At 40.3% G+C, this 27,527-nt stretch overlaps 1 protein-coding gene across 1 annotated transcript in view; it reads right to left on the bottom strand.

Moving 5' to 3' along the window:
• Window positions 1-9,629: 9,629 nt before the first annotated feature.
• zgc:113516 (uncharacterized protein LOC541449 homolog) overlaps window positions 9,630-27,527 on the bottom strand; it is a 123,485-nt gene continuing 105,587 nt past the window's right edge. Inside the window, exons 7-8 of the mRNA XM_059536382.1 lie at window positions 26,417-26,490; window positions 9,630-9,741 (exon numbers count right to left, since the gene is read on the bottom strand). Coding sequence (XP_059392365.1) covers window positions 9,672-9,741; window positions 26,417-26,490 — 144 coding nt within the window. The 3' untranslated portion in view covers window positions 9,630-9,671. The remainder of the gene's footprint in view (window positions 9,742-26,416; window positions 26,491-27,527) is intronic.

Raw genomic sequence — 27,527 nt, 5'->3', positions numbered from 1 at the left:
AACTTTTACTGGGGTAGTTTTCATTTCATGCTGCTCTATTGAGACCCATCTCACATCACCGTTTTTTGGATGCATCCATATCCACAGTTGTCCGAACTGTGATGCTAGATAATACCTTCTTAAACTTGGGAGATTCAGGCCTTCTTTAGCATATGGAGCCTGAAGTGTGGTTAAATTCACTCTTGGGGTTTTATTATGCCATAAAAATGTGGATATAGCTTTGTTAAGATCTTTAAAAAAATATTTCGGAATTTGAAAAGGAATACTATGAAATAAGTTAATGAATTTGGGGAGTATTTTCATTTTTATTGTGTTGATTCTACCAATTAATGATAGAGGTAAATCCATCCACCGCTGAAGATCAGTTTTAGTTTGATTCAGCAACCTTACATAATTATCATGATATAATTTATCAAGGGAGGCACTAATATTAATACCCAAATACTTGAAACCACTGGGACACCATTTTAGAGATCCAGAGAGAATTCCAATATCATTGTCTGGTATATTAATTGGAAAGGCCTCACTTTTTGAGTAATTTAACTTATAACCAGATACAGCAATATATTGTTTTAGGCACTGAATTTAGACACAAACAGCATAAATCAAACTACAAAATAAAAAACATGGAAACAAGAACATGAAATAAAACCCCAAAACATGAAACAAAACCCACATTAAAGTACTACAAATATTTTTTGTATACACTTTTTTACTGCCTGACCATCATCTTAATGTTTATGCAGTTCAATGTTTTTCAATAAGTATTTAGATTTCTTGCATATTTGTCACAGTCTAAGCATTATCTGTATCTGTTGATCTGATGAAGGAAACTTGTGTTGGGGAGGATTCAATGTCTGTTGAGAACCATGTGAATGTGCTACAATGTGAGTTCCGGAAAACACATCCAGACCCCTGGACTGTCAACGGCACGAACATTCACCTGGAGACGTTGAGAGAGCATGGAAGGAATGTCTGTGGAAGATGTACTCAAAAAATTCTCATACTTAAGGACTCCTGCTGGAGTGAGTATCATCAACTGTAAAATATCTTGTTTCAAATCTTTTCATGTAATATTTTATTATTCTGTACCATTTTAGCCCATCTTGTTAAAAATTTAAAACCATAGTTTTAGAAAACAATGTAAGATTTATCAGTGTATACAAGAACATGAAATGCATCATATACTGTGACTAGGGTTGCCAACTTCAGCAAAGGAAAATAAGGGACGATCTTGGTTCTTTGTAGGAAAATAAGGGACATTATAAGGGACACTCAAAATATGAGTAATTTATCACATAGTTTGTGTAATTTCAGTATCAGAATTTAAATTTCATTTTTTAAATTGCAGATACATTTCTTAAGCTCATATTTTAACCATTAAAAAAAGAGACTTTTTATACACATAGGCTACTTAACTGTGTATAAAAAGTATTTTTTTTAATTGAGTTAAAATATTAGCTTAAGCAATTTATGTACAATTTAAATCTAATCAGACTTAAAATGTAATATTAAAATGCCTGAACAATACCACTAGTACACAAAAAAATTGAGGAGCAGATTATTCCTTTAAGTGCATGTTTATTTTTAATTGTCATTTTTAACATGACAATAGATTTTTATATAAATTAAGCCTGGTTGAGCACAAGAGATGTATGATGTCTATACATAATTATCTGAGAGATTTGGGATACTTTTTGACATTTAAAACAATAGCTTACCATATCAGCCTCTGGTGAAGATGCAGGTGACATGAAGAAACTTGAAATTGCTCCCTGGGCCCTTTGCTGTCGATCGTTCCGTTTATGGGTATCTGTGGACGCGTGTTGTTTGACGTCGCAAACACCGCCATGGCTTATGGAAAAATCTCTCCTGCATAGTTTACAGTTTGCTTGATAGATATTTCCCCGGACTTCGCTAAGCCATGCGTTCTCAGTCTCCCATTCTGTTTTATATTTCTGCAAACGTTTTTTCCTTTTACAAGGTGGACTAGTAAGAGTTGCCATCGTTACTCACTTTGAAGTTAAATATCCCGCCACTGTCACTTCGCAGCCAGCCTTGATGATTCAGGTAACGTAGCAACAACCAATGACAGAGAGCTCTCACTCTCACGTGAGCACGCCGTGCACAGACTGCGCGCTCAGCACACATACACATCTAATTTACTTGTGTGTTCATTATAATTTAATTCAGTAACTGTATATACCTTGAGTTGCACAGAAATTACAAATTGCACATTTTAAAAGCCTCTCAAATCTACATGTAGCCAATACGGGACAAACTGCGTTCCGTATTATACGGAACGGTTGGCAACCCTAACTGTGACCCTTATACATTGGCGTTCTAATTGTTTTTGCAGTTCTGCACTGTATGTAGATACACTGTCTGAGCCAAAGAGAATGTAACAGAATCTGATGAATTTCAAAAGCGTTTTCATTTTTTTTTCTTTATTATTATTATTATTTATTTTATTTTTTTCTATGTAGGGGGACCCTGCTACACCTTTCCTACCATAAACCAGATGGATACTGACTGTAAAATGGCAATCATAGGAGGAGGGCTCAGTGTGGTGACAGAAGATGGAACAGATGTGTGTCAATGCACCAGCCTTGATGAAGCCTTCATAACAGCTTTCTGGATGTATTTTGCTTTCAACATTGCATATCCACCACACCCGAGAAGACATTGACTTTCCTTCAGAGGCACATTGTCAACATTAGAAGAGGGAGACAAGCACTGTCAGTAACTTTACTCTCAATAGTTATCCTTTTGTATTTGATTCTCATGCCTCAACTGTACCATTGCCCAAATAAACTAGAAAGGACATTCACTCTTTTGTTAGTTCTACTTATTGGTTACTTTTGTTTGAATCTGTCAACATTAGTTTTTTTTACAACTATAGGACAGGAAGAGCTAAATAAACTTACCACTGCATCTAAACCAACAACATGTTTATTAGATCCTGTACACACTAAATTACTGAAAGAGTTGTTACCTGTAGCAGAAGAACCGCTTCTCAACATTATTTACACATCGTTATCTTTAGGTCACGTCCCAAAACCATTTAAGCTGGCGGTTATTAAGCCTCTTATTAAGAAACCACAACTAGATCCTAGAGAACTGGCAAATTATAGGCCTATTTCAAATCTTCCATTTATGTAATTTTTTTTAGAAAAAGTTGTGTCTGCTCAATTGAGCTTTTCCCTGCAAAAAATTATCTGTATGAGAATTTCAGTCAGGTTTCAGGCCCCACCATAGCACAGAAACTGCACTTGTTAAAATTACAAATGACCTGCTTCTTGCGTCAGATCAAGGCTGCATCTCATTGCTAGTTTTACTTCATCTTAGTGCTGCTTTCGACACCATAGATCATGACATACTCATAGATCGATTACAAAACAATACAGGTATTCAAGGGCAGGCTCTAAGATGGTTTAGTTCCTACCTGTCCGAACGCCATTTTGTCATCTCATTTATCACCAGTAAAATATGGCGTGCCACAAGGACCCATCCTAGGTCCCCTTTTATTTTCAATATACATGTTGCCCCTTGGTAATATTATTATAAAATACAGGATTAGTTTCCACTGTTATGCTGATGATACTCCACTATATATCTCAACGAAGCCAGATGAAACTTCTAAATTATCTAAGCTAAAAGTGTGTTAAAAATGCCTAAAAAAGCCTAAAAATATAGATAAAAATATAAAATGTAGATACAACTATACAATAAAGGAATGTTAAAAAACATATAATAAAATGAAAAATAAAGTTAAGTAAAGCAGCGCAAGGCAAAAGGCAGATAGAGTGCAAATCAATGAAGTGAACAACAGTGCAGATAAAAGGTTTTTTAGTGCAAAAACAAAAGCTTATTAAGTCTGATTAAAGTGACAAAGGGCTCAAGCGCAGTTATTTTATTTAACTGACTGATGAGGTAGTGGAATGATGTCAGTTCCATGGAGAATGAGGTAGTGAGCAGACCAATGCTGCACAAAGTGACTGGTGCATGTCATCGTATATTAGTGGGGGGGGGATCATAGTTCAGTGGTGCCAGGGGCAGAAGAGGGGACGCAAGTTCGGGAGTGAGTTCAGCTTCCTGACAGCCTGGTGGATGAAGCTGTCCTTCAGTCTGCTGGTCCTGGCCTGGAGACTCCGCAGTCTCCTTCCTGATGGTAGCAGGCTGAAGAAGCTGTGTGATGGGTGGGAGGGATCACCTGCGATGCAGAGCGCTTTGCGGGTGAGACGTGTTCCGTAAATGTGCTGGAGGGAGGGGTGATTTCTTGGCCAGTGCTGCTGTGTTTTCAGTCCAGGAGAGGTCCTCTGTGATGTGCACACCCAGGAACTTGGTGCTGCTCACTCTCTCCACAGTCGCACCATTGATGGTCAGAGGAACGTGCTGAGTGTGCACTCTCCTGAAGTCTACAACAATCTCCTTCGTCTTCTCCACGTTCAGAGAGATTTTGTTGTCACTGCACCACTTGGCCAGGCGGCTCACCTCAGCGACCCACCACAGTCGTGTCATCTGCAAACTTAATAAAGAGGTTGGAGTTGTGTGATGGTGTGCAGTCATGGGTCAGCAGAGTGAAGAGGAGGGGGCTCAGCACACATCCTTGGGGGGGCCCCAGTGTTCAGTGTAATGGTGCTGGATGTGTTGCTGCCGACCCGTACTGCCTGAGGTCTTCCAGTCAGAAAATCCAACAGCCAGTTGCACAGCGAAGTGTTGAGCCCCAGCTGGATCAGTTTGTAAATAAGCTGTTGAGGGATGATTGTGTTGAATGCTGAACTGAAGTCAATGAACAGCATTCTGACATATGAGTCCTTTTTGTCCAGCTGTGTGAGCACTGAGTGGAGGGTAGTGGAGATGGCATCATCGGTCGAGCGGTTGGACCGATATGCAAACTGGAAGGGGTCCAGGGAGGGGGGGAGGGCAGACTTGACGTGGTGCATGACTAGACATTCAAAGCACTTCATGAGGATGGGATACAGAGATATTAATTTTTGGACCAAAAAACTGTACACAGAATCTAGTAGGCTACAGTTTGCAACTAGATAGATGTACTGTTACTTCCTCTACAGTCAAAAATCTGGTCGTTATATTAGACAGCAACTTGTCTTTTGAAAACCATATTTCCCGTGTTACAATAAACTACATTCTTCCAACTTAGAAACATTGCCAAGCAACGAAATCTTCCATAAACAAGCTACAGATAGTCCAAAATGCAGCAGCTAGAGTCCTTACCAGGTCAAGAAAATATAATCATATTACCCCAATTTTACAGTCTGCACTGGCTACCTATTAAGTTCCGCATCAGTTACAAATTATCATTACTTATAACCTATAAGGCACTTAATGGATTAGCTCCTGCATACCTTACCAGTCTTCTACCACGTTAGAATCCATCCCGCTCCCTAAGGTAAAAAAAAACGCTGGACTTTTGGTAGTTCCTAGGATAGCAAAGTCCACTAAAGGAGGTAGAGCTTTTGCACATTTGGCTCCCAAACTCTGGAATGGCCTTCCTGATAATGTCCGGGGTTCAGACACACTCTCTGTTTAAATCTAGATTAAAAACACATCTCTTTCACCAATCATTCGAATAATGCATATCATAATTTGTGACTGCAGTTGCATCTGATCAAATGCAAATTCTTACTCTTTATCTTTGGTTAAACTAAATAACTTTTCTTGGTTGGAACAGCAGCTACGCGAATGATGTCTCTATTTGTTTCTCTATTCTGATATGGGATTTACATCCCGTGTTAACGTCTTATATAAATTTTTCAAAGAAATCCTGTCATATGCACATAAACTGACAAGTCGCCAATTATAAGCTACTACTAAATATTGTAGAAAATTAATTTTCTGTAAAGTTGCTTCGTAATGATTTGTATCATAAAAAGCGCTATACAAATAAACTTGAATTGAATTGAATGATTAAATTGGCATTTTTAAGTGCAGAAGCTTGTGTCTGTACAGTAGAGGGCGCAGCTCCAACAAATATCATGGAGAATATGAAGCAGGAAAAGTAAGTACAACACTATTCAGCAATAACAAAAATTTAAAGACAAATGTGTTATTTTTGCTCATTAGTATGGTTTAATAGGATCTTTGAAGGTCAGTAGCAAAGACATTGGTTCATAAAATAGAATTAAATACAGAAATTATATTTGTCTTATTTAGCATTAAATTTTTGCATGTTTGCATGATATTCTGAGTTTTCATTTGACTGTTTTTATTCCTTTTGTAGAATACTGAATCTGTTTTTGTACAGTTGAGTAAATGCATGGTCACATTTAGTCTAGAACTATGTACAGTAGCATCATATTCACACAGCACCTTTGCACTCACCTCAAATTTCTCTCAACATGGCATCAAGAGAACTGTCAGTCAGTACATGGGGAACAAAAAACTTATTTGAAAAAAGTAACTCAGATATTTCCTTCTAAATAAAAAACAAAAAAAGTTATGCGTTTTAATTTAGAGCTAATTAAAAAGTAATCTGATTACATAACTTGTGTTCCTTGTGTGTGCTACCACCACTGTTACCACCAACACTGTTGTCAGATTAAAATCAAGCTAAAATATCTCACTTAAATTTGGGTATAAAAATTTGAGTACCAGCAAGACAATTTGATCCATGACTCATAAAAATTATGCTTCCCTATTGAGTTTTCCAAACCTTAATGTCTAATTCACAATCAATAAGGAACTTTTACCATTTCAACTGCATCTCTTTCACATCTGCTGAATGGAAGATTCTCATGTGGATTTATAGTTTATGGACTGCTTTGTTGGTGATAGACTGATCAGAGATGCCTTGTCACAGTATCCAAACCCTTAAGTCTGTTCTTAGAACCTTTGGCAGTGGTTTTGGTTTATGAGACTTAAAAATGGACAGCCATTTTTAGGTTGTGCCCAAGTCACCTTGATGTTGATTTGCCTGTGTGCTGGTTCTTGTCATGGTCATTGTCACTCTCTTTGCTGCGTTCAGCTTTCCTTTACCCTGACCAGCCTAACAATCCCTGCCACTGACAAACAGGCCGTTTGACCACTTCTGGCCAAATTACCCCCGTGGTGCTGATTACCCTGTGGTGGGTAAAAGGGGCGGATCCCTCTGTCTCCGTCAAAACATGAGCGGGAGGGAAAAAGTTACAGCACACTAATATTAAAGGGATACTCCATCCCAAAATTTAAATGTTATTATTCACTTACCCCCCATGTAGTTTCAAACCCGTAAAAGCTTCTTCAGAACACAATTTAAGATATTTTGGGTGACAACAGGGAGGCTTGAGACTGTCCCATAGACTGCCAAATGAATAATAAGGTCCAGGAAAGTAGGAAAATCATTGTCAGAATAGTCCACCTACCATCAGTGATTCAACCGTAATGTTATGAAGTGATGAGAATTCTTTTTGTACACAAATAAAAATTCATCTTCTCTGTGTCTCTCCAAATCAGCATAGCACCATTTTGACAAATCTGAGCAATACGCAGATGGTTTACATTCTTCTGTGTCAGCCGCAAAACAAGGATTTTTTTTTTTTGCAAAAAGCACATCTGCGCAGCAGAGCTGATATAGAAGGGTGGCACAATCTGCCTACTGCTCAGAATTCCCAAAATGGCGCTACGCTGATTTGGAGACACAAAGAGTAGAGGAATTGTTGAATAAAGTTATTTTTGTTTTCTCTGTGTACAAAAAGTATTCTTGTCACTTCATAATGTTACGGTTGAATCACTGATGGCAGATGGACTATTCTGACGATGCTTTTCGTACTTTCCTGGACTTTGTCACTATAATTTATTTGGCAGTCTATTGGAAAGTCTCAAGCTCTCAACTGGTTTTCATCCAAAATATCTTAAATTGTGTTCTAAAGACAAACAAAGCTTTTAAGGATTTGGAACGACATGAGGTTAATGTGATTTTGCGGTGGAGTAACCGTCTGCTTGCACTTACTGCTGTTGTTTCTTTTTGTATTATTAGAAAAATATTTTGTCTGATAAGCTTGCATCCTTGTACGTCTCGCAATGATTACACATGTATTAGGTCAGTAGGTGGTCTTTTGTGGCTGCTCGAATGCATACGACCACATTAGTGTCTACACCATGAAAGCAATCCAGTCAAATGTGTTTTCAACTACCTCTTGAAGTGGTCGAAAGTAGACAAGCTCAAAACTTTTCACACCCTTTTCACAGTTGTATTTAGCATTGTCCAATAGTGATCCGGTCGACCAAAACCCTTCGTAATACCAAGTGTAAACAGGGCCACAAATTCTTGGTCACCTCTCTTACTAAGACCCTTGTAGTAATATTGTTCAGTTTGAACAGGCAGCAACTTCTAGGAAGACTCCTGGTTGTTCCAAACTTATTCCATTTAAGAAATATGCAGGGAATTGCACTCTTGTAAACCTTCGCTGCAGCAGAATGTTTTTGTAGCTTTTCCCAGATTTTTGCCTTTATACAATCCTGTCTCTGAACTCTTAAGGCAGTTCCTTAGACCACATGGCTATGTTTTTTTCTCTAATATTAAATTTAATATGAAATATTAGGTTTCATATTAGGTTTTTTAAAAATATTAGTTTTTTTCTCTAATATGAAAAAAAACATGTTTTTTCATTGAATTCATGAAATGTGATATTTAAATGTATTATTATTATTATTGATTAATACCCTTTGGAGATAACCCTCTATTGCAGTGGTTTTCAACCCTGTTTCTGGAGTACCTACAACCTGGGAAAAAGTGAAAAGGGGGAGGGTCTTCTAAATAAAAGAGGCAGTCAATAATTAAACTAAATTTATGAGAGAGTTATTTTCAGATTTCATCAGTGCTTTCAAATATAAAACTTAATCTTACACTTGGTAAACAGCTTTTTTTAATCTTTTCTTTCTTTTGTGATGCCTCCCCATTCAAGAAGATGGGAGCTGTACTTGCATGACTGAAATAGTTGCCCTAGAGGCATTTCAAATATTACCTTGAGTGAAATGACTTGCCGTTAATGGACTAATTCACTCCTGATTCAGGTCATTAGCTCATTAGTACATAATCTAAGAGCTTAAATACATGGTACAGACAAAAGAGAAATTTAAAATATGGGCAGCTGTGACCTAATGGTTTGAGAATTGGACTTGTAACCTGACATTGTAGGTGGGGGGATGAATGAACAGCACTCTTCCACCGTCAGTACCCATGGCTTAAGTGCCCATGAGCAAGATGCTGAGCTTCTCTGGGTGTGTTCACGGTGTGTGTGTGTGTTCCCTACTCACTGCTGTGTGTGTGAACTTGGATGGGTTAAATGCAGAGCACCAGTTCCGAGTATGGGTTACCATAGTTGGCAAAAGTTAAGACTTTCATATGTAGTGTTGGGGGTATTCCAGGAACAGGGTTGAGATCCACAGATCTACTGGGTTATTTGAATTATATTTTATATTTTTTTATACAATATGTATAAATATTTATGTATTTAACATCTCAACCTATATGCCTTGATCACAATACCTTTTTCGTAATTCCAAATGCGTAAGAATGGGTTGTAACAGGAAAACAAATGTCTGTTAACTTTCAGTCCTACAAATCAATATGATCATTGTTCATTCTTTAACTAAATATAGGACGAATATGTGTGATATTAGGATGGATAGGCTCTTTCAGAACCTCTTGCACTAGGGTGGTAGAAGAATCAAGGAAGCTTCATTCCAAAGAACTCTTGCTTCTTTTCAAAGTAGTAGTTGAATCGAGCCATGGCATACCTTAGAAAGATTGAGAAAGAGAAAAGAATGTGTACATCAATAATACATACTTATTGAAAGGAAAACCCTTTTTAAAGCAACAGTCAGTAAAAATCACTAATAAAGCTTCTAACATCTTTACTAGAGAGAAAGTTAAATCTTGAAATATGTCTGGATTTAGTTACTTTTAGCACATTTTAGCAGGACAATAAAATGTAGTGTTTAAAAATGATAGAAATGAAAAACAACTAAAGCATGAGTCAACAAAAACCACCAGAAAGAAAGCAGAACAAACATAAAAGCAGAGAAAAAAAACAAAACTCAGATTTTCTTTTAACTTGACTAAAGTAATTACTTACTAATTCGTTACTTATTAGTATTAGTCTATTTAATATTCAATTTAAAAAATACTGTTGATATTTGTTGTAACAGAATATCTTTTAAATAATAGTAATAATGATACAATAAATAAAATAAAACTATAAATATATATTTTGTTTTTATATATATATATATATATATATATATATATATATATATATATATATAGGACTCTAAACTAATGTTTTGTTATACAGTCTTCAGAGGCAATAACTGCAAACAAGAAACTCTTGTAGCGCTTGACAAGACGGACCAGAATCTGGCAATAAGATCAAGTAGGACATTTAAGTATCTTTTATAAACACTGTCCTGTTTTGACCCCCTTTATTGAAACGTTCTGTTTAAAATAGGCATGTAGATTCGGAAGTAAACGCCCACTGCTATGATTGGCTAACAGCTGTTTTTAATGGTAGTAAGGTACTTCAAATACTACCTGTGTGGTGTACTAATCACGATAAGGACAGACCATGTGGCGCTTCAGTGGTCAATGTCCTTTAAGGAGCCTGAAGGTTAAGAGGCCCAGTGGCTAGAAGAACTATAGCCCTACAAATTCATAGTAGTACACAGAGCTGGGTCTAGCCACATTAACGTTGATGCCCTGTTGGTCCGCTCTCATTGAGGAAATAGAGAGACTTGGGAGAAGGAGCTGTATCAAGAAAATGAGGTAGAACAACCTGCATGTGGAGCACTAAAGGTAGCTCATTTATTTCAGTAATTCAACTCAAATTGTGAAACTTGTGTATTAAATAAATTCAGTGCACACAAACTAAAGTAGTTTAAGTCTTTGGTTCTTTAATTGTGATGATTTTGGCTCACATTTAACAAAACATCTCAACAAATTAGAATATGGTGACATGCCAATTAGCTAATCAACTCAAAACACCTGAAAAGATTTCCTGAGGCTTCAAAATGGTCTGTTTGGTTTACTAGGCTATACAATCATGGGCAAGACTGCTGATCTGACAGTTTTCCAGAAGACAATCATTGACACTCTTCACAAGGAGTGTAAGCCACAAACATTCATTACCAAAGAAGCTGGCGGTTCACAGAGTGCTGTATCCAAGCATGTTAACAGAAAGTTGACTGGAAGGAAATAGTGTGGAAGAAAAAGATGCACAACCAACCAAGAGAACTGCAGTCTTATGAGGATTGTCAAGCAAAATCGATTCAAGAATTTGAGTGAACTTCACAAGGATTGAACTGAGGCTGGGGTCAAGCCATCAAGAGCCACCACACCCAGACATGTCAATTAATTTGCTGAACCACAGACAACATCATCAACAGCATCTTCAAAAAGCTGGTCAGCAGAAGGAAGCATGAAGTGCTCCAAGATTTCTTGGTAAATGGGTGCAGTGACTTTGGTTTTCAAAAAACACAATGGATCAACACCAGCAGATGACATTGCACCCCAAATCATCACACGTTGTAGACTCCAACTTAACACTGGACTTCAAGCTGCTTGGGCTATGAGCTTCTCCACCCTTCCTCCAGACTCTAGGACTTTGGTTTACTGGATCTCATCTGAAAAGAGGACTTTGGACCACTGGGCATCCATCCAGTTCTTCTCCTTGGGGAAGACTGCTGATCTGACAGTTGTCCCGAAGACAATCATTGAAAAAGTCAAAATTATGTCATTAATAACTCACCCTCATGTTGTTCCAAACCTGTAAGACCTCTGTTTATCTTCAGAACACAGTTTAAGATATTTTAGATTAAGTCCGAGAGCTCTCAGTCCCTCCATTGCAGCCAAAAAACAGACTGAGTTCAGTTCAGCTGGAGAGGGTTGGGGATTGGAGTAGTTCTGTATAGCTTGTGGGGATCGAAATAAAGGTGTGAATTTCTTGCTCTTTCATATGGACAGTGTCTTATGAGGGTTTCCAACTTGTAGAGCAGGTTTTAGGACAACTTTAAAGAAAGGTTTGATCCACTTCAAACACATGCACATGCATTACAGACGTGACAAAAAAGAGTTTTGGGAGACATTATATTTTGTAGACTTTATGTAATTTAAAATGCACAAACCAGAAGCACAATATCTGCAGAGAAGTGCTGGCCATTCTCAAAACATAAAATATAAATTTTACTTCAAATTTCGTTTTTGTGTTTCTTAGGAAAAAAACAATGTTTAAGATTCTCTCCATTACGGACAGTTCTGAAGGAGAATTTATGCAAACGTGTATAAAATGCTTTAAAAACTATAACAGAGATGTCTAGAGGTTATTTAATAGGTCTGCCCCCATGTAAGATTTTTCTAGTTACTAGTCGTTCATTTGTCATTATTCAGCTAATCTGAGGTTTATATTAAATTTACATCTATAATACAGCGTTTATACATTCCGCTCAAGCATGTGCATTAAGTTTGCCACAAAGCACAGGCAGAAGTAGCCTAATAACTGTGAAAAAGGAGACAGTTTATTTATTTATTAATAAACAAATGTTTTCTTGTCGGCTGAAAGATGAAATTCACAGTGCTGGCTCTCTCCACATGGACGCGCATGTAGAGAGAAACGCAACCTTCACATATTGCATAATGCTTTCGTATTGAATTGATTCGTTTAAAAGACAATTTAAGCTTTCTGTAGATCTATTTCTCGTGTATGTGAGACACCACAATTTTCAGTTATTTCATTATCAGGAAAAAATTCACATGAACGAGAGGACGCCTCACTGTCATGCATGCGCATTAATAATTTTCGCACAAACATTTGAATATGAATAATAACTCACATTTTGAATATGCATTACAAAGTAAATCATTTGTTTTACATGCAATTATCCAAAATAAAACCAAACAAGATTTTTAATGAAGATAAAATATGTAGACAAATAAGAATAAATGCAGCATCATGCCCGCCACAAATCTTGTACTGATATTTTACGGAATAATATACAAACCTACATTTAAATGCGGCTGCAATTTATTTATTATTATTATTTTATTTAATTTTTTTACTCAAATTATATGAAAGCAAGTAAGGAAGACTCACTGAACTTCACTAAAATCACTGAAGTTGTCAATTAATGAAGCTCTTTTTTACATTGTGAGCATTTTGTTTATTATAATGAGAGAACTTGAGTTTAAACAAGGAGGTTTTTATTAATCCGTCCATTCTTTACAGTTTCAATGATTTAGATAAATATCAAATGTAACACATCAGTGAGGCAAAGCTGAAAATGTGCTTTGATGCGCTTGTTTGATAACCTGGTGGTTAAAGCGCCACTCAGCGGTCAAAAGCTGCAAATGCACTTTGCAGACACGGCAGTGGCAGCACCAGTGGCGGCACAGGCGGCAGTAGAACCATGATTTACTGTACATATAGTTAGTACACACAGTGTACTATTAGACATACTTACAGTTAACACTACACATTATACGCAATACTGTATGTATATACATACAATTTCCACTACAATTATACACTATACACAGTATGTACATAGTCTACATTATGCAACATATATGCATAGAAAAGTAAGCTACATTGGAACAGATTGTACGTGAACTGGATACAGAAAGTGTCAAGGATGTACATTGGATGGTATACAGTGGTAGCAGATTTCACAATTTCTTCCTGAGGGCAGGAGAGAGAGCAGTCTGTGGGACGGTGGCTGGAGTCACTGATGATCCTCCGGGCTTTCCTTATACACTGCCTGATGTAGATGTCCTGGAGGGAGGGAAGCTAGCCTCCAACAATGTGACTGGCAGTTCACATGACCCTTTTCAAAGATTTGAGGTTGCCAGCGGTGCCATTTTCAAACCAGGCAGTGATGCAGCACATCAGGATGCTCTCTATAGTGCAAGTATAGAATGTTCTGAGGATGCTGGGGCTCATTACAAACTTCCCAAACCATCTCAGGAAGAAGAGGCGTTAATGTACCTTCTTCAGTACTGCGTCAGTGTGTGTAGACAAGGTGAGACAGATGTTAATGCCGAGGAAATTAAAGATGCTTACCCGCTCCACAGGTGTCTTGTCGATAGTGATGGGTCTTTGTTCTCTGTTCTGTCTCCTTAAATCCAACACCAGTTCCTTGGTCTTGTCGATGTTGAGTGAGAGGTGGTTCTCCTGTCACCAATTAGCTTAGCGGTCATGAAAGGCTTGCTACATCCAAGGAGGTCCCCTGCTGAGTAGACACTCTCTTGAGGAAGGAGGCCAATGAGGTGGTCCCTCCTCTTGACAGAGAGTCTGGGTTCTAGAGCCAGTACTTTATCGTTCTGAAGAAGGATGGGGGGTTGCGTCTGATTTTAGATACGTGTTTGTAGAACTACTCAAATATGCGACTCAAGTTCAGAATGCTCACGCTCAAACAGGTTATGTCTCAAATCAGGTCTGAGGACTGGTCTGGGCGTAGTGTGGAACTCAACCATGATGCAGGCACCTCTTCTGTTCAGGTTGAGTCGATCTTCACGGCAGTCAAGAGAGTGAGAGAATGCTAGTCACTCACTGTGAAGCAGTTCCAGAAAATTTCAAGTGCTTCTGTCTTAGTGGTACATGATTTCACACTAGACAGGCATTTGTCAGTATGGTGGCATGGGCATACTCATTCCCCAAAGTGTTTTGACACAGCTCAAGTTGCTGAAGGGGAACATCTCTAGGTTGCATATGAAACCCTGGTTCCCAGAGGGAATGAGATGCTGCTTCGCATTACCATACTTCTTGCATTCCTGTGAGGGACTTGCTTCAATTATCAGAATCTAATGCTGCTTGTTTCAGATGCCGCTTCGCATTACCATACTTCTTGCATTCCTGTGAGGGACTTGCTTCAACTATCAGAATCTAATGCTTTTTCGGATGCCCTTTCAAGCTCTCTGGTCTCTACACCATGTACGATTGAAATATAAATAACATTAATGTATTTTTAAGATACTGATAAGAATACAAATGTCAGGGCATGTCAGAACTTCTACCGGGCACCAAAACCTATTTAGGCCGCAGAGGATTAAGTAAAAATAATTGACCTAAAACATTTGAAATTAGTGTCAAGGCTGGAGTACACCAGATGAATTTTGACCAGATTTTTGTCAAATTGCAATGCGGATCAGTTGATAAATGTCGAGGAACATGCGAGTCATAGAGTCACAACAACAACTAAGGCAGTCAGACTCCTATACATCCATGCTTGTTTTAATCTGAGCTGTCTTCCTTTGAATGTCTGGCATTTAGTTGTAAGCCCCCCTTCCCAACGACAGTATTACTAATTTACAGACCTCCCAAAACAAACACGGGTTTCATCTCTGAGTTATAAAATTTACTTTTAACTTTTTGTACAACTTCATCAAATATATTAATACTTGGAGATTTTAATATACATGTTAACAACTCCACTTGTCAATTTGCCTCAGCTACTGGAATGCCTTAACCTCAGACAACATGTCGATGTCCCTACACATATTAAGGGGAACACTCTGGACTTTTTACTGAATCTGCTCTCTAGGTCCACCAACTGTGTATTATCTGGGTGTATCTATTTCCGTGGAGCTGCCTTTTCTGTGTTCCTATACTAAACCAAAGCATGTAATGGGTATTAGAAATCTTAAAAATATTAACACAAAACCTGACTTTAAGCCTACAAAACCTGCAATTTGTAAATATATCATCAGTTACTGAATCTGTGGGATTTTACAATGAAACTCAGCCACCCATTAAAGTTAGAACAATTTCGTTCTCACGCTCGGCTCCCTGGTTCACAAGTGACCTGCGGAAAATGAAGGCAGCTGGACGTGCCATGGAGCGGCAGTACATAGCATCTGGACTTATCGTTCACAAGCTGGCTTATCGGGATCACCAAAAATCTTACTCAAAGTTTATCAAAGTTGCACGGTCAGAGCATTATTCATGCATCATTCAAAATAGTCATGGAAATTCCAAACAGTTGTTCTCCACCATAAATCATCTTCTCAAACCACAAACTGCTCTGCTCACAGGAGCTTCAGAAGAAGATTGTAATGAATTTATGGCTTTTTTAGGTCAAAAATAGCCAAAATTCGTTCATCTCTTGCTGTGCACTCCCCGTTATCTGTTCTAACTGACAAGCTGCAGTCTGGAAATACCAGACAGAGAGGCAGCTTTCCAGAAGTTACACAATCTGACGTGCCCTCGACCACCTACCTACAGCACTGGTAAACACAAACATTCCTGCTCTTAGTCCACTTATCACCATGATTATAAAGAAGTCCCTCCACACTGGTCATGTCCCCCCTGCTCTTAAAATGGCTATAATTAAACCTCTACTCAAGAAACCCAACCTTGATCCTAAATCTCCTGTTAATTATAGGCTCATATCCAACCTGCCATTTCTTTCAAAGGTTCTGAAACAAGTAGTTGCTAGTTACTTTCAGGACCACCTCAAATACAATAATATCTATGAAAAGATTCAGTCTGGCTTTCGCTCCGCCCATAGCACAGAAACAGCCTTAGTGAGAGTCACAAATGATCTGCTGATGACAGCTGACGCTGGCTCACCATCACTCCTTATCCTCCTGGATCTCTCAGCAGCATTTGACACCATTGATCATAACATCCTTCTTAATGGGCTACATCACTCCATTGGACTTAAAAATAATGTCTTGCGCTGGTTTGAGTCATACCTCACAGACAGGTCTGAATTTGTGGACATGGGAAATTCAAGGTCCTGTACGCATGTTGTTGGGTGCGGGATTCCACAGGGTTCAATTATTGGACCCATTTTATTTACTCTCTACATGCTTCCTCTTGGAAAAGTCATCCGTCGTCTAGGAATTTCATTGCATTGTTATGCTAATGACACACAACTTTATATAAAAATGGATAATCACTCATCACCATCAACTTTATCCATAATCACTGCCTGTCTAGAGGAAATAAGCACATGGATGAATCATAATTTTCTCCAACTGAACAATTCAAAAACCGAAGCAATCCTCATTGGTTCTGCACATCAGATCAGAACATCTACCATAACCTGCATTACTTTTTCTGGCCAGTTCATTCCACTATCATCATCAGTTACAAATCTTGGTGACAGGCTTCATCCTCATTTAACCTTTGAGTCTCACATTAAGCAACTTTGCAAGACATCATTTCTTCACCTCAGAAACATTGCCAGACTCTGTCCCACATTAACTTTACGTGACGCTGAGAAACTTGTCCATGCCTTTGTTTCCTCAAGATTGGACTATTGTAATGCTCTTCTCATCGGGATCCCTGCCAAGAGCATTCAGAAACTTCAGAACATTCAGAACACTGGAGCTCGGATCCTGATATATGAACACATCACACCAATCCTTCAATCCCTACATTGGCTTCCTATTCCAGCCAAGATAGAGTACAAAGTTTCCCTCCTCACATGTCATTGTATCCATGGAAATGCCCCCAGTTACTTACAAGAACTACTCACACCACAGATCACAGCACATTCCCTTCGCTCCACAAACACTTATAGGCTCCTTCCCCCAAGGACTAAGACTTGCACCATTGGTGACAGAGCTTTCTGTGCCACCGCTCCTACCCTGTGGAATGCCCTCCCTGAACATCTGAGGGCCCCACAAAGGACTGATTTTAAAACATACCTTTTTAAAAAGTCTTTTAATGTTTAATTTTTTTTAACCTTTTAATGTTAAAATCATTGTTTTGTTTAAATTGCCTTGTTTTATTATGCCGTATTGTAGCATTTTGAGATTTTTTTAAACTATAAAGTGCTTTATAAATTAAATTCATTATTATTATTATTATTATTATTATTATTATTATCTTTCAAACATCTTCTATATAAGTGGATGGTGAACCAACTCCAGGGTAAGGCTAAAAGCAGCCAAATGTATTAAATAAACACATCTTTTTAGGCAAGAACCAGACATGGGTGTCATGTAGGCCAAATAATTTTTATGGGACCCAATTTGTATTTAATGAGATTACAATTTAATAATAACATCAGAAATTTATAATTATATGATGTTTGCTTTCCACCACTATTCAAACAGCAAATAAATTATTGAGAGTGACATTATCAATAACATTGATCTATCGCAAGTTTAAGCACTCTCAAAAAAAAAAAACTATCATTATAATCACTGAAGCTGTATAAACTGTGAAAATAAGAATCTCTTACTTATACATCTGCGCTTTGTTGTTTATAATTAGGGAATTCGCAAGAGTCCGGGACTCTCTGGGCTCATGCGCTATAGATATTACTTTCACACCTGAATTAAATGTTGTCAAAGGTTATCATTATGCACTTTTAAAAAGTAGTCTCAAAACAGACTTTTTTTTTTTATTGTTGTATTTTTGTTTTAACATAAATGGTTATTGTAGCTACTTTATTTTACTAAATCTCTTGTATTTTTATATTTTCTTCGCACATATAACAGTCCTTTACTTAATCTATATTAACCAATATATTGAGGACTCAGCTTTCTCCTGGGTGATTGGAGAAAAATGTCCCGAGTGGAGAGGCAGACTTGGTCACCCGGTTGGTATGTGTGAGCCGTTGTGTGACGGACACTGTAGCTTGAGATGTGCAGAGTCCCATATCCTTTCACTTTCATGGAACCAGTAGTCAACTGCAGGTACTTCAGAAGGCTCACCAGTCTACAGGAAGAGTGGAGTCCACTAAGAAGGTGGTGAACACATTGGAGGATGGAAGATCCATAGCAAGTCTATTCCAAGATGGGACCATCCATGGAGTGAATGTGATGGCAAAGACTGATGTAGATGGATAATTCTCAGATTCTCCACGGATAATTCTCCCAGACATAGCAGGAAGAGGTTCCGAGCCATTACGGGCCACCAGTATAAAAGTCATGACATTTGCCAAGTATGGTAACCCATACTCAGAATTGGTGCTCTGCATTTAACCCATCCAAGTGTGCACACACACATCAGTGAGAAGTGAACACACAGTGAATACCCCCCCGGAGCAGTGGGTAGCTATATGTCCAGCACCCGGGGAGCAACTGGGGGTTCAGTGCCTTGCTCAAGGGCACTTCAGCCATGGGTATCGAGGGTGGAAGAGAGTGTTGTTCATTCCCTCACTCCCACCTACAACTCCTGCCAGCACCGAGACTTGAACCGGCAACCTTCAGGTAACTAGTCCAAGTCTTTAACCATTAGGCCACAGCTGCCCCTAAATGTATTGGTTCCAAATAAGCGAGATAATTATTTGGCTACCTTTTCTAATGAACATGTGGCCAAGTATGGTGACCAGTACTCAGATTTAGTGCTCTGCATTTATCCCATCCAAAGTACACACACACACACACACACCGTGAACACACACCCAGAGCAGTGGGCAGCCATTTTTTGCTGTGGCACCCGGGGAACCTTGGGGGTTTGGTGCCTTGCTCAAGGGCACCTCAGTTGTGGTACTGAAGGTGGAAGAGAGCTCTGTACATTCACTCCCCCCAGGTACAGTCCCTGCCGGTACAACACTCAAACCTGCAGTATTTGAGTTACAAGTCCACTCTCTAACCATAAGGCCATGACTTCGTGGGTGTCCCGATCCCAGAGATGTGTGGATGGAGTTCAAAAGAGCTAAGTGCAGATCAGTTGATACAAAATTCCTCCCTTCCGGACCTCCCAGCAGAGCAGATTCCTCCAGAGTGGCAGAATTTGGTCATCCAGGGCCCATTCAAGCTGACACACGAATACTAAAGGAGAGAGAATGGCTTCTGGGCATTATTGGGATGGATCAGGTTAGTGAAGGTGGGAAAGAATGTCTGCTTTGAGATTTTTGTGACCTGGCTGTTAGGTTATGTATAATTTAAAACGAGTAAAAAAAAAAAAACTCTGCACCTCTGCACCAAAAACTCACCTTCTCTGGGGTGGGTTGAGGCCAGTTGTTTACGGCATCAACCTTCCTCGGATCAATGTGCACTAGTGATGCGTGGATGGCAGTTACATCAGCGGGTGCAGCAGATAACCCTTTGGGTCAGTTGGGTCAGGTAATAAAAAAAAATGCATTCTGATTATTTGCGGTCGGGTCGTGGGTGGATAAGATAAATCATTAATGATGGAAATATTAATGTAATTTTCTAAAATATGAACTTTTTAAATAGGCTACAGAAATGTAATAAACATTAAATCAACAAAACCTTATTTAGTCAAGAGAAGTAAGGATTTTATCTGTCTTTTGTTGTTTGTAGTGATGTTTTGTTCATGAAAGTATCGTACTTATTGAAAAAATCTTTTAGGTGAACGAATCGTTGTCTTTCACGTAGTCCATTGACTCATATTTCTCGTTCTGAAATTTCTCCCTCCAAAGCAAGGCAGCACTATTAGCAGTGCATGTGCAGCTCAGTGAACCAGGTAGATCTTTGAACTGTTTCAGCCTGTCAAAGTATTACTCAAACTTGAGCCAATAGCCTTTGAGTAAGAGATGTGATGTAGCATGTGATTTGTTGAATGTAGTGAATGAATACGCCCTTCATTGTCACAGTGTCTGGGTTGTGTTCCCTGGGTTTCCACTAGGTGTCCTCCTTTTCCACGGTGTCTATCATATTATCACTTCCTGTCTCCTTATTTGGTCACCTTCCTCCTTGTTTAGTTAATTGATTGTTCCCCACCTGTCTCCTGTTTTCTCATTATCCTTTTGTGTATTTATACCTGGTCTGTCTGAGTCTTTGTCACGGAGTATGTTTGATACTTCCCAGAGTCTGCTCTTCCCATGTGTTCTTGTTTTGTTTCTATGTGTATGGATTTTCTGGTTTTGACCCTGCCTGGACTGTTTACCCCTTTGGATTTGCCCTTGTAATAAATCTCACACCTGCAATTGGATCTCTCCTTGTTTCTTGTATCACCGTACGTGACAGAAGGACTCCGTCATGCCTAGATCCAGCGGTGTGGGATTTCGAATCTGTTCCCCAGCCACCATGGAGGAACGGAGGGGGAGATTCCGAAACTTAACCACCCTTCGTCAAAGGGGGAGTGAGGTGGGTGGCCTGGCACAATTGTTTTGGACCCTGGCGGTCGGATTAGGGTATAATGACGCAGCACTGAAGGTCTTATTTAATGATTGCCTGGATGACCCTTTGCCTCAATGGGAGATGAAGGGGTTGGAGATCCTGGACTTTTGGGGGTTTACCCATTACCTGTGCCATCGTGCTCAGTGGGATGCAGCAACCACACCTGAGTCTCCAGACAAGATGGCGGCCAGCCCAGCGCCACAGCACAAGATGGCCGCCAGCTCAGAGCCACAGCACAAGATGGCCGCCAGCTCAGAGCCACAGCACAAGATGGCCGCCAGCTCAGAGCCACAGCACAAGATGGCCACCAGCTCAGAGCCACAGCAAAAGATGGCCGACTCAACGCCTGAGTCTCCAGACAAGGTGCCACCGACTCGCCATCATAGAGGGCGGAGGAGGAGGAGACAGACGTCTACCATTCCTCAAAGTCCGGAGAATGTTCCTGAGCAGGCCGCTGCCATCCAGGAGGACGTTCCCGAGCGGGCCGCTGCCTTCCAGGAGGACGTTCCCGAGCAGGCCGTCGCCGTCCCCGAGGCGGTGCCCGATGCTGTTCCGGAGGCCGAGGGGGTGCCCGATGCTGTTCCGGGGGCCGAGGCGTTGCCCGATGCCGAGGCGGTGACCGATGCTGTTCCGGAGGCCGAGGCGGTGCCCGATGCTGTTCCGGAGGCCGAGGCGTTGCCCGATGCAGAGGCGGTGACCGATGCTGTTCCGGAGGCCGAGGCGGTGGCCTATGCTGTTCCGGAGGCCGAGGCGGTGCCCGATGCTGTTCCGGAGGCCGAGGCGGTGACCGATGCTTTTCCGGAGGTCGAGGCGGTGCCCGATGCGGTTCCGGAGGCCAAGCCGGTGCCCGAGACCGCTCCCGAGGCCGTTACCGAGGCAGTGCCCAAGGCCGTTCCAGAGGTGGTGTCCGAAGCCGAGGCGTCTCACATCTCCACAGGCAGTCCAAAGTCAAGTCAGATGCCCATTGACTTTCCAGAGTTGAGTCAGTTCCCAGTTGACCCTCGAGAGTCAAGTCAGGTGTTCATGGACCCTCCTGAGTCAGGGTTAGTCACCGTCGACCATCTAGAGTCAGGGCTGGTTCCAGTTGACCCTACAGAGTCGAATCAGGTTCCACTTGACCCTCCAGAGTCGAGTCAGGTTCCAGTTGACCCTCCAGAGTCGAGTCAGATGCTTGTGGACCCTCCAGAGTCAGGGTTAGTTACCGTTGACCCTCTAGAGTTAGGGCTAGCTCCTGTTGATCATCCAGAGTCGAGTCATGTTCCAGCTGTTCCTCTTGAATCAAGTCATGTTCCTGTTGACCCTCCAGAGTCGAGTCAAGTTCCTGTTGACCTTCCAGAGTCGAGTCAGGTGACTGTTGAATTTTCAGAGTCGAGTGAGGTTCCGGTTGACCTTCCAGAGGCTAGTCAGGTGCTTGTGGACCCTCCGGATTCAGGGTTAGTCACCGATGACCCTCCAGAGTCAGGGCTAGTCACCGCTGACCTTCCAGAGTCAGGGCTAGTCACCGCTGACCTTCCAGAGTCAGGGCTAGTCACCGATGACCATCCAGAGTCAGGGCCAGTCACCGATGACCTTCCCGAGTCAGGGCTAGTCACTGATGACCTTCCAGAGCCAGGGCTAGGTACCATGGACTGTCCAGAGACAAGGCTGGTTACCGTTGAACTTTCTGAGTCAGGTCAAGTCACTGGGTGGCCTTCTGCTCCACCCTGTTGGACTCCGGCATCGACCACAGGGGCGTGGTGGTCATCTGCTCCGCCCTGGGGGACTCTGGCGTTGACCACGAGGACGTGGTGGTCCTCTGCTCCGCCCTGGGTGCTTCATGTTGTTGTTTTTTCCTTTTGTTTTTGTGTTAATTTCTGTCCCTGTTCCTTTCTGTTAGTCTGGCCCTCCGTCCCTCCCCCTGAACCTCCTCCGGTCCTCCTCCCTTCTGGTCTTCCTGTTTTGTGTTTACATTCTGGTGCCTGTTCCCCATGTTTTTCTTTTCTGACCCTCTGTCCCTCCCCCTGAGCCTCCACCTGTCCGCCTCCCTCCTGGTCTCTGTTTTGTGTCTGTCTTGGAGCGTCTGGGAGCCACTCCGTAGAGGGGGGGTACTGTCACAGTGTCTGGGTTGTGTTCCCTGGGTTTCCACTAGGTGTCCTCCTTTTCCACGGTGTCTATCATATTATCACTTCCTGTCTCCTTATTTGGTCACCTTCCTCCTTGTTTAGTTAATTGATTGTTCCCCACCTGTCTCCTGTTTTCCCATCATCCTTTTGTGTATTTATACCTGGTCTGTCTGAGTCTTTGTCACGGAGTCCTTGTTGTATGTTTGATACTTCCCAGAGTCTGCTCTTCCCATGTGTTCTTGTTTTGTTTCTATGTGTATGGATTTTCTGGTTTTGACCCTGCCTGGACTGTTTATCCCCTTTGGATTTGCCCTTGTAATAAATCTCACACCTGCAATTGGATCTCTCCTTGTTTCTTGTATCACCGTACGTGACATTCATACCCTTCAATGAACAAGTTTCGTTTGAGTCTGAAGGAGATCGAGAGATCTTCTCATTCGTGAACGAAATGACTGAACTGGTACATGTCATTTGTGAACAAGCTGAATAAACTGAATGAGAGTATACAGGGTCAGTCAGCCATTTAGCATGTAAATCTTGATCAGCAAACAGCAGATACAAAGCGCAGTTATAGGTACTGTGCACATACGCTTGTTTTCATATTGACCATATAGAACACAACTCCACGTTTAATCCCAGATTTATTAATGTGAATATGTTATATATGAACTGTCTGACCAAACCATTAAAATGTTAATTATGCAAGAAAACCTTGTGCTTTGTTCATCTGAACAACTTATTAAGTATATTTATTAAATGCAATTATGCACACATTTTAATAAATCAATTGTAAAAATTCAATACCTTCGTTGAATTAAGTTAATTAATTAAATAACATAAGAAATTTTTTTTTGCCATCTGCTTGCATATTTGTGTAATATGAATAAATGGTCACTGAACGAATCAGGTGAACGAATCTGAACAAATCATTTTTGTGAACGAACTGAAAATGAACTCCGTTTGTTAGAGTCTCTTGAAAGAATCAACATTTCCATCACTAGTTGTTTGATTAACATTATTGACAGACGGCAGTGCTTTATAAGGCTGCTGCTGTCACAATTTAATGGATCTAATACTAATACAAATGCATTTTCTTTCACAACTTTTTACATTAACTTAAGAAAAAACTGACAGTGCTTATGAGGATACTCGCGAGGACAACAATTTTTACATCATTTTGTGTGTATTTGGCCACTTAAGCGCAACAAACTCAATTTGACCGCAGCGTGCACTTTGGATGTGCCTGTGAGCGCACAGAAAAGCACATCTGGAGCGGGCGAGTACCAAATGGCTTAAAAAGACATGCAGATATAACAGAATCAAATAAAATCTGTTACACTAGCTTGCTCTATTCTTTTCTATTTTAACAGTTTCTTTTTTTTTTTATTATATTATTCAAAAATACTATTGATACATGTACTGCATTAAGCTAACTGATACTTGTTATAGCACTTGTATATCAATGCTCTTTTGTTGATTTTGATTGCTTCCATTCTCCTCATTTGTAAATTACTTTGGATAAAATCATCTTCTAAATGACTAAATGTAAAATACAAACGCATATAGAGGCAACAATACAGAAAACAGGGAGATAATTAGATTAAACTATCTACAATGCATGAGTGTTAATCAACAACAGTATAAATAAATCACCTCTTACATGGCATTGCTACAATAATTTAATGAATGGATCAAATATAATGTTAGACATCCAATGGTTTTCCTCAACAATTCCCAATACTTTAAATTAAGATATATCTGATTATGATCACATAAATAAATAAAGATATCAAAAATATCGATGAATGGGACGAGATCTGTATGAGTTGCACTAGAGAATGGCAATGGAGACACTCTAGCTTTCCGAAGGCATACGAAATTTTGCACTCAATATTTACACTGAAACTCACAGCATGCGGCTATGGTAAGGAGCATGACATTTCCCGACCAGGTTCTGATTGGTGCCAATCACAACACACACTGGCCCAGCTAACAAATCACAGCACATTTTATATTTCAGAAAGTGGGCCTCCATTTAATGCAGGAACCATTTGAGAATTCATTTGAGCATTATAAGACCCCTTTAAATAGATTTAGCCTACTGTAAATCTGTGTATGGATAGAATGCCGTGAGTAATGTCTAGATGTCACCTTTATTTATATAGTGCTTTAAACAAAATACATTGCGTCAAAGCAACTGAACAACATTCATTAGGAAAACAGTGTCAATAATGCAAAGATGATAGTTAAAGGCAGTTCATCATTGGATTCAGTTATGTCATCTCTGTTCAGTTAAATAGTGTCTGTCCATTTATTTGCAATCAAGTCAACGATATCGCTGTAGATGAAGTGTCCCCAACTAAGCAAGCCAGAGGCGACAGCGGCAAGGAACCGAAACTCCATCGGTGACAGAATGGAGAAAAAAACCTTGGGAGAAACCAGGCTCAGTTGGGGGGCCAGTTCTCCTCTGACCAGACGAAACCAGTAGTTCAATTCCAGGCTGCAGCAAAGTCAGATTGTGCAGAAGAATCATCTGTTTCCTGTGGTCTTGTCCTGGTGCTCCTCTGAGACAAGGTCTTTACAGGGGATCTGTATCTGGGGCTCTAGTTGTCCTGGTCTCCGCTGTCTTTCAGGGATGTAGAGGTCCTTTCTAGGTGCTGATCCAGCATCTGGTCTGGATACGTACTGGATCCGGGTGACTGCAGTGACCCTCTGATCTGGACACAGACTGGATCTGGTTCACGCAAGTCGCGTCTGTTTTGAACACAGCATTGCATATTCAGTACAGTAACATGTTAGCATGTGTTGATGTGAGGTGGTTCATAAGATTTGAGTTGCTTGAGGCAGACGTGGATAAAGTATTTTTTCCTGGGCATACCGTGCATGTTACAGAAACATTCTCGCCTTTAATTTCCGGTACTTCCCGTTCGAGAACGCCATTATCGCTGAAGCCGTCTTGTGTTTAGTGATTGTCAGAGCGTGCAGTGAGACAGCGTGAGCAGGGCACCGTCCACCCAGCCAATCATCATCGGATTTGCAACGGTGTCAGGCAGCTGATGTGTAGCCACAAGCCAAAGCATGACACCTCGCGCTTTATTCAACCAAATTGTAGTGACGCGACACTTTACATTCTCAGTAAAGGTAACGCGTTGCAACGATGGGAAAAGTAATTAATTAGATTACTCCGTTACTGAAAATTAAACTCTGTTAGTAACGCTGTTATACTTGAACACTGTTACTCCCAACACTGACTAATTTAAAAAGTAAGGCAACCAACCTCTGGAAGTCAAAGTCAATGGTGGAATGTTTTGCCTGCAGGAGAGCCCATAGACACCAGAAAATATGAGCCACCTAGAAAAAAAAAAATAAATCGTCTTAGATTGGAAAATGTACAAACATGGCAACAACTAATTATCTAGCCCGTTAACAAATAATTCACCCACCATTATAATAGTTTATAATGCACACTACTAAAGCTTGCAAGCATTCATTCTCTGATCCACCTCAATCTCTTCACCATGGTGAAACAGTGGTTCTCCTCCGAGTCCCTCCCTTCCCATTTTCACGCTCTGCCTCTCAGGATCTTCCCAGACACCTTGCGGAGAAAACTTGTATTGGCTGCTTGAATACATAATCTTGTACTTTCTGCCACTACTGTCCAGACCATAAACCTATTTATGGAGCATAAACTGGTAATTTGAGAGCTTTGCCCTCATGCTCAACTCTCTCTTTTCAATAACAGTGCATGTCAGTACAACAACTGTATTACTGCTGCCACTGCAGAGATGCACCAACTCATGCTCCAAACCTCATTTGTGAACAAAACCACAACATACTTTAACACCTCCACACTGGGAAGCAAATCAGTCCCTACCCGAAGGGGGCAAAACATGGTTTTCTGGCTCATTCTCATTGCTTGACACCCGGCCACATACTGTCGTGGCCAAAAGTTTTGAGAATTACATAAATATTAGTTTTCAAAAAAATTAGTTTGCTGCTAAACTGCTTTTAGATCTTTGTTTCAGTTGTTTCTGTGATGTACTGAAATATAATTACAAGCACTTCATACGTTTCAAAGGCTTTTATTGACAATTACTAACATTTATGCAAAGAGTCAGTATTTGCAGTGTTGGCCCTTCTTTTTCAGGACCTCTGCAATTCGACTGGGCATGCTCTCAATCAACTTCTGGGCCAAATCCTGACTGATAGCAACCCATTCTTTCATAATCACTTCTTGGAGTTTGTCAGAATTAGTGGGTTTTTGTTTGTCCACCCGCCTCTTGAGGATTGACCACAAATTCTCAATGGGATTAAGATCTGGGGAGTTTCCAGGCCATGGACCCAAAATTTCAACATTCTAGTCCCCGAGCCACTTAGTTATCACTTTT

Source organism: Carassius carassius, chromosome 43 (assembly GCF_963082965.1).
Source record: "Carassius carassius chromosome 43, fCarCar2.1, whole genome shotgun sequence".
NCBI classification, from domain to species: domain Eukaryota; kingdom Metazoa; phylum Chordata; class Actinopteri; order Cypriniformes; family Cyprinidae; genus Carassius; species Carassius carassius.
Note: the sequence above shows the minus strand (reverse complement) of the source record. Positions and strands in the feature narration are given on the sequence as shown.